General features: G+C 40.1%; 1 protein-coding gene across 1 annotated transcript; it reads left to right on the forward strand.

Annotated features, from left to right (window-relative positions):
* The first annotated feature begins 1,961 nt into the window (after positions 1–1,961).
* On the forward strand, positions 1,962–14,553 carry plb1 (phospholipase B1). Its single transcript, XM_084381488.1, has 42 exons — positions 1,962–2,040; positions 2,664–2,710; positions 2,811–2,874; positions 3,025–3,088; positions 3,215–3,249; positions 3,849–3,915; positions 4,029–4,071; positions 4,595–4,660; positions 4,747–4,812; positions 4,900–4,955; positions 5,136–5,208; positions 5,307–5,408; positions 6,032–6,100; positions 6,208–6,279; positions 6,356–6,416; positions 6,511–6,569; positions 6,812–6,885; positions 7,008–7,051; positions 7,493–7,601; positions 7,693–7,744; positions 7,844–7,924; positions 8,346–8,411; positions 8,510–8,610; positions 8,701–8,782; positions 9,056–9,160; positions 9,252–9,347; positions 9,460–9,531; positions 9,628–9,705; positions 9,793–9,853; positions 9,931–9,989; positions 10,359–10,426; positions 10,518–10,561; positions 10,685–10,784; positions 10,866–10,917; positions 11,021–11,101; positions 11,963–12,028; positions 12,151–12,245; positions 12,481–12,562; positions 13,262–13,366; positions 13,482–13,577; positions 13,979–14,053; positions 14,196–14,553. Exons 1-42 carry the CDS (start codon positions 1,980–1,982, stop codon positions 14,472–14,474), a joined length of 3,228 nt encoding a protein of 1,075 aa, XP_084237614.1. The 5' UTR covers positions 1,962–1,979; the 3' UTR covers positions 14,475–14,553.
* The last annotated feature ends 273 nt before the right edge of the window (positions 14,554–14,826 follow it).

A 14,826-nucleotide genomic window follows, 5' to 3' on the forward strand; every position in this document is an offset into this window, starting at 1 on the left:
TATTGATATGGTACATACAACATGTACAGAACGTACAGTGCCTAACCCAAACAGGCACTGATCACTGGACAAAATCAGGAAAGGAATTTGAGAAGCTGCATATTGATTTCAAAACTGTCAAACTCCTGGTCTTCTGGCAGGAATGTGCTAATGGTTGACAAGTAAAAGGGAAAACCAAAACATTGTAAAGTCTTTTACTAAAGTGTTGGGCTATCAGAACATTTTGATGCATTCATTTGTTTTAATGCAACATACCACAACAATATAAACTGCACACTTGCTCTGCTGCTTGATGAAAATCTGATAACTCAACAACATCAAGATAACTTGTTGTTTAACGCCTCTTGACTCCAAGGGTCAGGCTATCTGCAAAGCCAATCTACTTTAAGGACAAACTCATAAAGTATTTAGCAATCTAATCATATCTCATCTCCAAAATGGATTGTAAATTGCTGGTTGTTAACATAGAATTACATAACCCTGGTGAAATATATGAAACCCAAGGAAGCTGCTTGTATCATCACAGTTTCTCATGAATGTGCATTCAGCGAAGAGTGACTATCGGTTAAACAGCAACATATTAAAATAATTGATAATGAATACTTTATCCTAATGAGTTGCTATAGTTCTGTCAATATTAAAGATTAATGATGTAGCCCCCATAAACTAGAGAACAGAAACGTTAATGAAGGAGCAGAATGGCTATTTGAGCTTTTACAACCAAACAAGTTTTATTATGAACCCGAAATGAATTCATTTCCCTGGAAAATCACTCTGGTTACTATCACTGTGTCCACACACTCTGTCCTGTTCCTTCAAGCAATGGAGGAGGTCAGTCTGACCTCTTTATGAGATGTGAGTGTGGCCGGAACAAAATCCTCTCTCTAAAACACAAAAAAAACTGTGCTTAAATTTTAATATTTGTCATGTTTTTAATTCTTTATGGTATTTTTATATTTTGTATTTTCACTCTTTCTTTTGATGTTTTTAATGTTTCTTGTGATTTCATTATTTCTTTTAAATCATTTTTATGTTTTTAGTATATTCATTATTTTTAAAATATTTTTATGACTTGTATTATTTTATTATTTTTATTCTTTTTTATTATTTCTTTAAAAATTTTTTTCATTATTTATAGTATTTCTTGTATTTTTTTTATTATTTTCTAAGTTTTTAGTATTTATACTTTTCTTTGGGAATTTGTCTGCTATATACTGCTGTCTGATGTAAATCTTAAATATTTTATTAGTAAATTCCAATGTCATTATCTTTATCATTATGATTTATTTTATATATTTTTTTCTCCGCACTCAGACTGTACTTGTAAATGAGGTCTTGTTCTTAATGTAACTTTCTGACTCAATAAACTATATAAATAAAAACAGAAAGCTTAGATAATTATCTCATTATATACATTTTTCTATTTGTTATGATATTTGATCAGATTTTTATTTTGTATATTTGGATAAACAGTGTGACTGTCTGGCTTTTTTCATCTATTAACTGTATGATATAAAGAGATATTGATTATTTATAAAGTGTCACTCTGAGACCCATAAACTTTCCGTAATGTGTCATTTTGGTCTGTTGCAAAACATGAGGCCATCCTTCAGATTTGCAAGAAAAACTGCGTGCCACACAAATACACATTGGCAAACAAAATGCAGAGATAGGGAGGAGGTGGTATGACTTGTAGTTTTGTTGATTGTTGTCCAGATAAACTGATAAGATGAAGATATGACTGAGAGTATAAGGGTGTGAGTGGGAGACGTTGCTGGATGATCACTCTGCTTATCACATGAGAGGTCCTCTTCTTCCATTTCCTCTGCCGTCCTGGGAACTCTTCCCCCTCTCCACCCCCTTTACAGGTACTCTTACTATCAGTGAAAGCTTACAGTCACTCTTTCTCTGAGGGAAAACAAGAGGAGGGCATTACACAAACCCCTCAGTGTGGACGGCTCTCACTATCTCACCACATCATGGCTACACCTGCTCTTCTGATTCTGGCAGCCCTTGTTGGATCCTGCGCTCAGTTTACAGGTAAACTACAGGACATTTGACACATTTTGTGCATGCACATTTGCACATTTTGTTGCAGTCAGTGACCGTTAAGTGCAAGGCGACACAGTCATGTGGTGAGTATCTGGTAACTGAACAGCCAGTCTGCTGTAGCTGTGGTAATGTGCACACTGTCTGTGGACATATTGTGCATTCATTTATTACAATGTGGATGGAAGCAGGTCTTATCAGTACAAAGTGTGAGCTTTTTCCCCCCACAAAGAAGACTAGTTATCTGTGAGTGTCTGGATTGATTCCCCTTCTGTGCTGATGATGATGTAGAGTCTAAAGGAAAAGTTTACAATATCTCTGTTAGTTACATATATAGTAAAAGGGATGCAAATACTGAAACAAGCCAACTATATACATATAGCATACTACACAGACTGAGCAGACACAAGCAATACGCACATATGAATTTACTGAATCAGTATTGACCTGCAAGGTAAAGTAAACATGATATTCAGAGAAAATATCATGATGGCTTAATAAAAAACAGCCATTTTATGTAATTTAACTTCTAATCATTGTTGTATTTGAGGGGGAAATGAGTGAAATGAATAAAAAAGTGTCTTAACTTAACTTGTTTCTGGTGTCACATTTAGATGCTGTCAGCGTTGATGTTCGAAAAAATGGACCATCAGCAGAGAAGCCAGAGAATGTATGTTGGCTATGACGCCTTGTTGATCGTTATATATACATGTATTAAAAATATACTCTACTGTATCTAAGGATTTTTTTCTTTGCTGCAGACAGAAAGTTACATGCCAATGCTCTGCTCATCAATACCTGCCCCCTTCTCCTCGTCCTCTTCAGGTACAGTACGCTGCAGGCTGCAATCATGATCAATAATTATACTAATCCGTTTCTCCAGTTCAAGTGATAACTGTGTGATTAGATTTTACAATGCTTCTGTTGTATCATGACATTGCCGGCTTTTTCATCTCCCTGATTCCTCTTCATCAGTTCACACTCTCAGACCTGATGATATCTCAGCTGTCCATGTGTTGGGAGTCCCACCGTCACACAGGTAGACATCCAAAAATAAAATGCAGAAATGTACTTCAGTACTACTAAAAATCATTGGAAGTGACGACATGGCTTCCCGAGCCTTTATATACCCTCGCTCTAACAATGTGTCTGTCTTCATTATCAGGCTTGAAGCATCCAGAGTTGTCAACAGAGTTGCTGGTAAGTCTATAAACTCTCAAACACAGCCTTTCTCACCAGTGAGTGTCTCTATGGTCAAGTAAGAAAAGAAAGAAGTGTATCATCATCTAGAAATGGTATTGAACATACCTGTCATTATCAGCGCTTTCAAAATTTGCAATTTAGATTTTTATTCTAATTTTCCAAAATGTACCTCGAGTCCTCGTCTGTGATTTTGTTGTAGTTCACCACAATAAACCTGCTCTGTCACTTGTTAAGTTGAGTTGAGTTGAAAGACCAAACAGACACTTTTCACACTATTAGGAGGTTATCCCACCATATAGTTGAAAGAATTCAGAGGTTGCGGGGAGTTCATTTGAAGGCCGTAGTCAAGTCTATGTCACAGTTTGGGCGCTTTTTTATCTCTGAGGATAAGAGAGTGGGCCATAAACAGAGGTTGTTGACCTTCATTTCACATAAAAGTGAGCAAGACTGGCAACATGAATGGAGGCTTTCACCTGTTTCCTCTTTCACAACGGCAATTACCACATAATGTACATAATCCACTGCCTGATTGTACTGTAAGGATCATACAACCTGTAGATAAACTCAATACAAGTGTGTCTGTGTGTGCTGGATAGAGCTGCTGTCCATGTTTAACCCTGAAGTGAACCCTCCGCATGTGGCTCAGACCTCATCACAGCCCAGGTAACACAGACACGCGCACACGCACGTGACACACACGTACAGTCACATACATAAATGCGGCATACTGATGTTCTTGCAGGTGTGTTTTATGTGAGTGTGTGTGTGTTTTGCAGGAGCTTGTTGGAGGAAGCGGAGGAGCTGACCCTCTCACAGCAGGTACACATTAACCCCTTATATAACATGCGTTTAGTATTTGATGAAGAGAAGGCCACACTGAGTGAATACACACACTATAAATATGGTAAGAAATAAATAAGAATAAAATATTAACCATGATACTCCCCTCCCATAGGACAATTTAGGATCCTAGGATCAAATTTGCCTGGCTAGCTAACTAAGCTAAGCTAAAGTCTATCAACGAAAATGGAAGAAAAATGTGATCATCAATGATTGTCAGAAAAGAACAACGAGTTCACTACATTTCTGTAACTGGGTGGCACCTCGTCTCAGTAGTTATCGCTGTCGTCTCACAGCAAGAAGGTTTTAAAAGAAGGTTTAAATTACATGTTGTCCCCACGTTCTTGTGAGTTTTCTCTGGTTGCTCTGCCACTGTCTAAATAGAGGGAGGTTAGGTTAGGTGAATTTAAAACTCACATTTTGCCTCAAGCGTTAATTAGAGTTTGACCTAACAGGCGATCAGCCAGTGTAAGGCCTCCATCTCTTCCTTATTTCTTTGCAGGCGACAGACTGGAAGTTTGTGCTGCTGTTGGTCCCGGCAGATTCCACGTGCGCCTGTTCGCCAGATGTAAGATTCGTTACTACAACAACATCATGTTGGATGCAGCGTACGTTAGAGTTTGTTAAAGCTGTAACTGTTTCTTTGTGCTTCAGGTTGCTGCAGATGTTAATGCTGTTGTGCAGGAGGTGGAAGCAGCTCTGGAGTTGTTGCAGAAAAGGGTATTGTGCTTATTTATATAAAAAAAAACAATTTTGCCATGAAGAAATAGAATTAAAAAAACTAAATTGGTGGTTGTGTGTTAACAGTTGCATCACACTTTAGTTCACGTGGCAGTCTGGAGCACAGATCACCAGCAGGACAAGTGAGTGTTTTAAATTTGGAAGTTTGTCTATTGAAAAGCCAGCTAAATGAACTATATAAACTGCATTTACTCTTTTATTGTGACATGATATAACGCTTGCTTTTACTCTCTAATGCCATATATACACATTCTCATGTGATCATGTTAATTGTAATACATTTGCTGCTTTGTTATCTGTAGCAGGTGTGAGTGTATGAGAGATGAAGGCATCAACCGGCGACTACATAAAGCTAATCTTCTAAAAACACTACAGGTACAATACACGTAAAGAAATGGTATTTTAGTGCCTCGTGCTCACCTGAATCATATTTGGCTACTTCCTTGTCAAAAATATATTTGTCTTGTTTACAGGACTCTCTGAGTCGTGTCTTGGAAAATCCAAAGTGGCACAGCAAACAGGCAGACTTCACGGCCGTGCTGCAGTCCGCTCCAGTCATCCTTGAACAAATCTCTGTATGTAAAAAAAAGAAGCTATTTCCAGACGTCAGTTATAATCAACAGTACTATAAATCATACTGCCTTCTGGTAACAATGCATGATAGTTCCTTGAAATGGCTAATGTGTAACTTGCATTTATTGTATGTTTCTTTGTAGGAGAACACTTGGTCTGACCCAAACCAACTAGCAGTTCAGCTATGGACAAACCTGGTAAGCTCTTCTGAGAGTAACGATTAAACGTATAGTGTGCTGCATGTGAAGCTGCCTCAAAAAACCTCCAGCATTGATCCACATGTTGTTCCAACCTTGAAATTGACCCTGTGTCTCCGTTGTAAAAAAATTAGCCAATCGGGAAGAGTCGCCATAATCCCTCAATACAAAAGTAAGATGGAACAATGATTGGGAAGAACAGTTATGACTCTGACGAGAGATTAGATAAGATTTGTGCTGAAAGATGAACTTGATGAGGTTATCCTACAGGATGGCTTTCTCCAGCTCTGATCATTCTGGATCTACATGCAAGACAATACAAAGAATTGTGTAACCAGCACTGTTTGACACTGTGTGGTCATTGGCTGCACGCAGAGTGGCTCCACTTGAACCTTAAATCTTAACTAATCACGGCTTTTTTTTTCCAGCTTCAGCCATTGACAGGTCAGGCAGAGTTCATGGACAGCAGCGCCATTAGTATTCTCTGCCCTTCTCAGGTGAGGCATACCATCCCATAATGCAGTTTGCTAAAATTTAACCCTAAATGTGGTCGAACCATGCAAGACTTTCAACCTTATATCAAGATTTTGATCTCTCATCCCAGGAGCGACCTTTCCTGCGGACGCAGATAAATTCTCCGAGTGAAAAAGAGGGGGATGCAGCTTCAGTGGATCCTGTAAGTCTTTCAATTCAACTTCAGAGCCACAGGTTTACACAACACGCAATTATTTAAAACTACTGTTTGTTTGCAGGATATGGGCACTGAGATACCTTGCACAGACCGAAGTCCATCTCCCACTGCACCCACTTCAGGTAAAATATATATATTTTAGCTCTTATTCTGGTAATATGTTGTGGGAAATGTAGTTCAATCCAACCAAGCTCAACCACTTTATTCTCTTTGTAGTACATGAACTCAGACCTGGAGATATCAAGGTGGTGGCAGCAGTGGGCGACTCTCTGACAGTGAGTGTTCTTTTGCTAAAGTCAAATTTATATCTATAAATCTACTCGTCCCAGTGGGCATTAACAGACAAAGACCAGATGCACATTATGTATAAAGAACAGGTAAACAGATGTAAAGATATGGACCCGGTCAAATGTTATCTTAAATACTGAGAAATAAATTGCAGATATTTCCACAGTGGCTTGTATACTATACCTCTGGTTCATTAATATTTCCTCTCCGTCTCTGATGCTCGCTGCAGGCAGCCAATGGTGTGGGCGCAAAGGATGACAACCTTCTGTTAGTGATTAATGAGTACAGAGGACTGTCATGGAGGTGAGATAAGCAAAAGCACACCTCTGTTCAAATTTGGATAGTATGGGAAAATACTTCAACAGTTCAGTTGGTTATATTGCGAACTGAATTTAAAGCTAACAAGCTGTGTCTTTGTCCTTCAGCATCGGTGGTGATGAAAACATCGCCAATGTGACAACTCTGCCAAGTACGTTTGTCCCTTATTTCATCTTTTATCTGCATTGTCTAACATTAAAAAATGCTTACCACAGGTCAAATATCAGATGTCCAGCACTGATATTTGATTATGATGTCTTATCACCATCATTATAGGCTTCACTGTCCAGCAGACCTGATTATGTGCTGTCTTGTAGTAGTTTTTTTTGTCTTCCTGCCCAGAGACAAATGATGCAGATTAGCTGCTTGCAAACTCCGGTGCAATTACTTTTAGTTGTCCACATTCCCTGCAAAAAATAGGCAATTAAATGGAAGAATAATTGTGAGTCAGACAATCGCCTGAATCAACTGAAAACCTTATGATACCCTTGGTAATCAATAATAAAATGCAACACGTTAATATTGGAAATGAAACTCTGAATGGTAGTTAGAGATAAAACATAATGACCTTCTCTGTGTTTGCGTCCTGCAGACATCCTGAAGGAGTTCAACCCCAACCTGACCGGCTTCTCAGAGGGAATCGGTAAAGAGGACTCTCCTCAAGCCTTTCTCAATCAGGCTGTGGCAGGAGCGAAGGCTGGGTCAGTCACGATCTTAACCTTTTGGATCTCAATACATTAATCCTTGGCAGAAGGAAGAATTTGCACTTCTTAAAATGATTTCTATTTTCAGTGACATGGTGCGACAGGTGCGCGTCCTGGTGGACAAAATGAAAGCTGATTCGGTAAGCCACAGGCAGATGTGCTCTCATGTAACCTTTGTCGCAGTTTTATGTTCATAATTACCAAATAAACAGAAGATTTAACTCTTATCTTCTTTACAGAGCATCGATTTCTACAACGACTGGAAAGTGATCACCATGTTTATTGGTGGCAATGACATATGTGACTTCTGCACAGACAGCGTGAGCACTCTTTTATATTTTGTACATATATATATGATCTGTCTTGATCTGGCTTAGGACACAAATAGAGATTTAGGATCATATTATCATATAGGTCATATTGATCATCCAAATCATATTAAGCAATATGTTTTATGGTTGCAACTTACTAACGGCTATGATGTTTATCATTTAAAAAGTGACGTTCAAATTGAAAACAATCCAAAATCTTCATAAAAGATACAGAAAAACAGCAAATCCTAACATTTGAGAAGCTGAAACCAGCAAATGTTTGCTGGAAAAAGTGACTCGCTCACTCACTTACTCAAATGATAATCAGTTATCAAAGCAGTTCCTGAATAATCTTCTCTCGACTTTGATTTGTTCCAAATTTAATTTATGTGCATGCACACCTTCAAACAGAAACACTCTTTCTCCACAGATCTTTTTCTCACCCAGGAACATCGTCAATCGCATCCAGCAAGCTCTGGACATCCTCCACAACGAAGTATGTTTTCATCCTCTCGCACCAACAAACAGCCTCACTGCACGTTGGCCAGTCACAATCACAGAAAGCCTACACACCTCTTGCTTTGTATCACCCAGGTGCCTCGTGCCATCGTCAATCTGGTCGAGGTGTTAAATATTGTACCGCTGCGTGATCTGCACAGTGATAAAACTCTGGGCTGTCCCACCTGGTTTGTGAGGTCGGTGAATTTTGGTTGTTTTAAGATATAAAAATAAATAAATAAAAGTTTTTGAAACATTATTTAACAATGTTGATGTTTATGTTTCAGTTTAGTCTGCCCCTGCATACTGAAGCCTAAAGAGGGATCGGCTGAACTCCAGAAGGTCAATGACCTCAATAGGGCCTACCAGGTGAATGACTAACGGGTGGTAAAAGGAAGTTTTAAGTCATTCCTGTTGCTACCACTCACATTTTTACTAATATTAAATAGAAATAGAATACTTTAAAGTAAATGTAATACCTAAAAAGGCTTTAAAGCCCCATTTTAAGGGCTAAATCATCATTATCACCATTCTTTATTCTTTTGGATCCCTGTTAGTAGAGCGGTTGCTCGTCTTCCTGGGGTTACTGAAAAGTCAAACAATCATTCACACTCGTTCTTTGGTCTTTATCTTTCTGTCCAGAGTGCTATGAGAGAGCTGGTTGACTCTGGGCGCTATGACACGCATGTCAACTTCACCGTGGTGCTGCAGCCCTTCTTGAGGGAGGTTTACCTTCCCAGGTTAGAGGTAAGGGCTGACACAACTGGAACCATAAAGGGGTTTTCAATTATGGTAAATGTTTTTAAAATTTCATCCCTCCTCTCACATCTTTTTAAAGGACGGCCGGCCTGACCGCTCGTACTTCTCACCCGACTGCTTCCATCTCAGCCAGAGGGCTCACACTCTCATGGCTCGAGCTCTTTGGAACAACATGGTAGGATTTTGTTTATCAGAAGACGTTTTGCTAAATTTTTGTTTTGGCACATGTTGCTTTTGATTTTCTTCTAATGATCCAAAATATATCACTGATGTTCACAATCTCTTAGTTGGAGCCAGTGGGCAACAAGACGTTTACACAAGACTTTGAAGCTGGCATTGATTTGAAGTGTCCCTCTGAGGTAACTTCGTCCCACAATGTATCAGAAATATAAGCTATGTGTTGATGTTTTTATTGCTTTTGTGTAATAATATGTTTTTGGTTGTTTCTCTATCAGACCAACCCATTCATTAGGACTGCTGTCAACAGCAACTACACTTTTCCAGGACCTCCACCCACCCCTCCTCCTGTTACAGTAGGTCATAGTCTATGTCTTTAGAAAGGCAACTATTATTTCCACAAGATTTCATAATGCCTAAAACAAGTCTCTGTCATCCTTTAGAATTGGGGCAGTGACTTTTCCTGTGTTAACACAGCTCCATCCAACTCTGTGCCTACTTCAGGTAAGCATTCAAGGCGTTTGCCTCAAGGGAAATAGAAATGTGAGGTGTAAAATAGGCTCATGTTGATCTCTTTTTAGCTCACAGGTTACGGCCGGCTGACATCAAAGTGGTGGCTGCTCTCGGAGACTCTCTTACGGTAGGTTTGCACACAAGCATGTGACAGAGGATTCTGGTGGTTCATCTTAGTGAGTCAAAGGCAGCATGCACACATGCAACATGCACACGTCATGACAATTTCTGCAAAATCCAGGTTTTCTTTGACTCCAGTAGCAGTAGAAATGAAGCTCATTGGGTTTAAATAGTGTTGAAGTAAATGATTAAATGATGACCCACCAGATGGATCGATTGTGTTACCCTTTACTTTTTCTCCAGGTACTTATAAATCAAGTTAATGTGCAAGCTGAGGGAACGTAATCAATTAAATGGGTCGGAGAGAAAAACAGAGAGAAAAAAAAAACAGTGTTTGGAAATGATTGAATGGTAAAACATTTTTCTCTGCGTGTAGACCGGCTTTGGTGCTAAAGCAAAGAATCTGCTGCAGCTAAGAACTGAGTACAGAGGGGTGTCATGGAGGTGAGAGACTGCGAACAAACGATTCACATAACATATCTGCGAACGCTGCGTCATGATCGTTTTATTAATTGTTTGTTTTTCCATTAACAAGCATCGGAGGAGATAAAAGTCTTGAGACTGTCACAACATTACCAAGTGAGTCCTGCAGCTTTCTTGACATGCGATGCACATCAGCACCACTAGATGACACAGTTGGATCACAACAAAGCTAGAATTTGGCCTCCTGTGCAGTAATTCTGCTGCTTTTCTTTACATCAGATATCCTCAAGAAGTTTAATCCTGATATCAAAGGAGTGTCAAAGGGAAAAGGGACAGCCAACGCTGGCTTCAACGTGGCTGTATCAGGAGCTAAAATATCGTGAGTTTTCAGGTTCAAATGGGTCACTTTCATGTATTTTTTGCTGTGTTTTAACCATTTTGTGCTTATTTTGTCGCACAGAGGAATCCCGGGGCAGGTGCAACGCCTGATTGATAACATGAAAAAAGACACTGTGAGTTAAACACATTGTATTACAGCACACTGATGCACAGATCATAGTAATTTAATGTGCAAAAATGTTCTCTTTCTTTCTGATCCTTTCTTCGTCCTCCTAGACGGTGGATTTTGAGAACGACTGGAAGCTGGTGACCCTCTTCATTGGAGGCAATGACCTGTGCCAGTACTGCAATGACCGCGTGAGTTTGCCGCACAAAGTCGTCACAGGAAATTCAGGGATGATCCAGCAGATGAAGGACATTTTCGACGACAGTCTCCCGGCGCAGCACAGTGGTTAAACATCCCGTAGTGTTGTGTGATGCCCTGTGTACAGAGCCGTCTCATGATATCACTCCCCAAATGGGCCTGCGCACTGGAGCAGAATAATCAAGCTTTGTGAACAGCCCTCCCCTAATTGTTTTATTGTGTCAGAGTAAGATGAGAGCAGACGTGGTTTCTTTTCAATGAGCACATTCTGTCACTTCACCCCCTCTCCCTCTATCTCGGCCTCTGTCTGCATTAAACAAGCACACGAGGCACAGTGACAGGCCTTGTTCTCTAAGAGGCATAAACAACACAGAGGTCAAGCCAGACTCTCTTCATCCTGTCTCTGTCTCTCTCCCTCCTTCACCTCTCTCCTTCTTCTCCCTCATTTTGCCTCCATTTCCCTTTTTTTCTCTCCCTCTCCTTCTCTCCATTACGCTCCTCGCTGCACTGACAGGGTAGTCTCTCTTTTAATGTTTGTGCTTTGAAGCAGAATATCAAAGCAGGGCATCAATTTAAGATGAGCCCGGAGACTGTGGTAGTGACAGCTTAGGTTTAGTTGTTGCTCGTACGCTCATGCATGTTGCATGGCGTCGGCTCTTTTGGTTGAGATGTGCTTTTTAGCTACAAACTCGGCCAGTTTTTTAAAAACTGAAGTGTGGCTTAATTGTGATGCTTTTCTCTGGCCACAACAGAGAACAGCAAATGACAAAAAAGCACGCGGATACATGTGTTGTTTATGAATTAATAAAAAGCCTGCTACATTGTGTGTGAACGTATTGTTTTCGTAACTACAGGCCACGCTGTCGCCTCAGAACTACACCCATCATATGATGACAAGCTTGGATATACTTTATAAAGAGGTAACATTTTTTATATGCATCTTCTTGATTTTTTTCTTCCCTTCAAATTATCATTGATAAAAGACTCAGTTCTGAATTTTCCTCTCTGAAATGGTTATGTTTTCCTTCTATTCTTGCTGTAGGTTCCCAGGACCATCGTCAGCATCTTGGAGATCCTGGAAATTGAAGGCCTTCGCAGGATCAAAAGGGACAGTCTCGGGTGCAACGTGTTACAACCGTACGCTCATCAGTCACTTATGTCAAATCAATCCTTCATGAATCAAGAGAGTCTGAGACTCAGTACTTTTCTTAATATTGATCAAATAGTCCAACAAAGAAAGTGGTGTTTATTTAGGACACCTGAACCAATGACAAATCCCATTTTTGTACCATGCAACAGGTAGAATTGTGTATCAGTCAAAAGCATTTTGTTTGTCCCAAATCATCTGTTTGCTTCCACCTTTGGTCCTCAGGTTGGTCTGCCCGTGCTTCCTGCAAGCAGGAGAGGATTCTCCAGAGCTGGCCGAAGTAAAACGGATCAATCGGGAACTACAGGTCAGCGCACTGGAACAGTGAGGCCAAAATGTGTGACCAACATCTAGATGAAGGTCCAGCGTGTAGGATTTAGTGGCATCTAGCGGAGAGGTTGCAGTATGCAACCAACTGAACACCCCTCGTCCCGCGCCTACGTTTGGTTTGTCTGTTTGGGGCTACTGTAGAAACATGGTGGACTCCATGGAAGGGGACCCACTGCCTCTGTAGATAAAATAGGCTCATTCTAAGCTAACAAAAATAAGCTTACAGTTCTTAGTTCAGGTGATTTTACACTAATAAAAACATAACTATGAATTGTATGGTGCATTTCTGTCCCTGAACGCCCCTAAATCCCACGCACTGGACCTTCTAAAATCCCCTTCTGCTAAAAAATGAGTTTGGGCTGTTGTTACTCGGATGTTTGAGCTTCACTGTGCTGAATGATGTATGTGCTTTGACACTAAAAGGCAGTTTTAACTGTAGAAAGAGAAAAGTTTCTCTTTGCTTATCTTAAATCTGACTTTAAGATGTCGGTCCAGTATGCAGCTTACATTAGTGTGATGTGGAAACTTGAAACCTCCAGGGCACATACAATGATAATGAACTTTTAAGTGTTGTTGGAGACATTTTGAGTTCAGAGGTTAAACTTTTTAAAGTGAAAACATTTGCATTTTCACAGATTCAGGATTTTTCAATGAGAATTTGTGGTCTTTCTTTCAGATTGAGACAGAAAATTTGGTGTACGGAGGCCGCTACGATGGCCGAGAGGACTTTGCTGTGGTCGTGCAGCCCTATTTTCAGAACACCGTCGTTCCTGTGAACGCTGTAAGACCGCCGTGTAACCCTGACCCTCCAATGCACTCTACATATACGAACAAATGTTAGCTTTGGGACAGTCACAATTCCTAGAGACACTGATGTTGTATTATTTCTTCTCCAGGACGGCAGACCCGACGCCACCTACTTCTCTGAGGACTGTTTCCACTTCAGTGAGCGGGGACATGCTGACATGGCTTCAGCTCTGTGGAATAACATGGTGAGTCTGGCAAGGCCAACAGTTAAAGGGTAACTGTGGTTGACAAGGGGAAGAGTTAGGGGTATGTCGGAAGGATGTGTTTGATACTCTGCTTCCTCGGTTGAGTTTATTTATGGGTTTTCTTGTTTAAGTTTCAGTTACAATTTTTGATAAGATACGGTATTGTTGACAAGAAAAAAGGCTGAACAAGCAATCCTTTAACCAATATCTCTTTTCAATATTATCATTTTAAAATATATTATTGAACAGCACTGTTTTGCTTGGCCAAAATGTATATCAAGACCCCAAAAAATGCTGGTGTTGAACTTCTTTACCTTTAGTTTCAAACATTTCTGTTTCAGGAAAAGATAATGTACATGTATGTCGATATGTAGCAAAGACGTCCTCTTTTTTCTCTCTAGTTGGAGCCGGTGGGTAAAAAACAGACATACAACAATTTCAGAAATAGCAGAAATAATCTCAAGTGCCCCACTGAGGTAAGAAAGTTACCACACATGCACTTCTCACATGCTACGCAGCACAGTTGTGATTTACCTGTACAATTTGTGCATTATGGCATGAATAGTTCATTAAAGTGGCCGTAATTTAATAGAAGACCTTTGTTCTCATGTATTCCAGGAGCATCCTTACATCTTCACAAAGGTGAACAGCTTCCCCATGTCAACCAGCACCACCTCAGCACCCACCACCACCGCCACAGCACCCGGAATCCACAGCACAGCCCTGCCTCTCACCTCTGACTGCACAGACACTGTGCCAGTCTGGCTCGCCGCTGTGCTGGCCGTAGTGGGTCTTCTGATAGGCTGCGTCGTCACCTGGCTCATCTTCTGCTGGAGAACCAAGAGAAACAAGAAGCGGATGACGTCTGTGGTGGAGATGGAGGGCACTGGGTTTTAAAGTGCCACTTACTGTATATTTTGCATTGGACTATTTAAATTTTTTTTACAGCAACTTCAAAACCGCAGCACGATATTTGAAGTGAAGCATGCTGTTGGTGTTGATAATACACAAGATTTCAATAATAAGACATGATAAGATAGTCTTGTCTGCTTTGACGAGAGGAGTTAATTATTGTCAGTTAATGTTGCAGCTGGCTTAACAGCTGGCTTAATGAGATACATTCAACAACCACATCAAACATCGTCGTTTTCATGTGCAAATTGTGACTGAAATTACTCACTGAACGTTAACTTATTACTGCTGTTATATATTCAATTTTATCAGAATGAAAATGTATTGAATTCAGTGC

Source organism: Pagrus pagrus, assembly GCF_965226575.1.
Source record: "Pagrus pagrus genome assembly, chromosome: 18".
NCBI lineage: Eukaryota > Metazoa > Chordata > Actinopteri > Spariformes > Sparidae > Pagrus > Pagrus pagrus.

What these genes read in the sequence shown, in the direction of transcription:
- plb1 (XM_084381488.1), top strand. Translation starts at nt 1,980, where the DNA reads ATGGCTACACCTGCTCTTCTGATTCTGGCAGCCCTTGTTGGATCCTGC. An exon ending in TACAGAGGACTGTCATGGAG is followed by an intron (nt 6,886 to 7,007) that starts GTGAGATAAGCA and finishes TTTGTCCTTCAG; the next exon opens with CATCGGTGGTGATGAAAACA. An exon ending in ATTTGAAGTGTCCCTCTGAG is followed by an intron (nt 9,532 to 9,627) that starts GTAACTTCGTCC and finishes TTTCTCTATCAG; the next exon opens with ACCAACCCATTCATTAGGAC.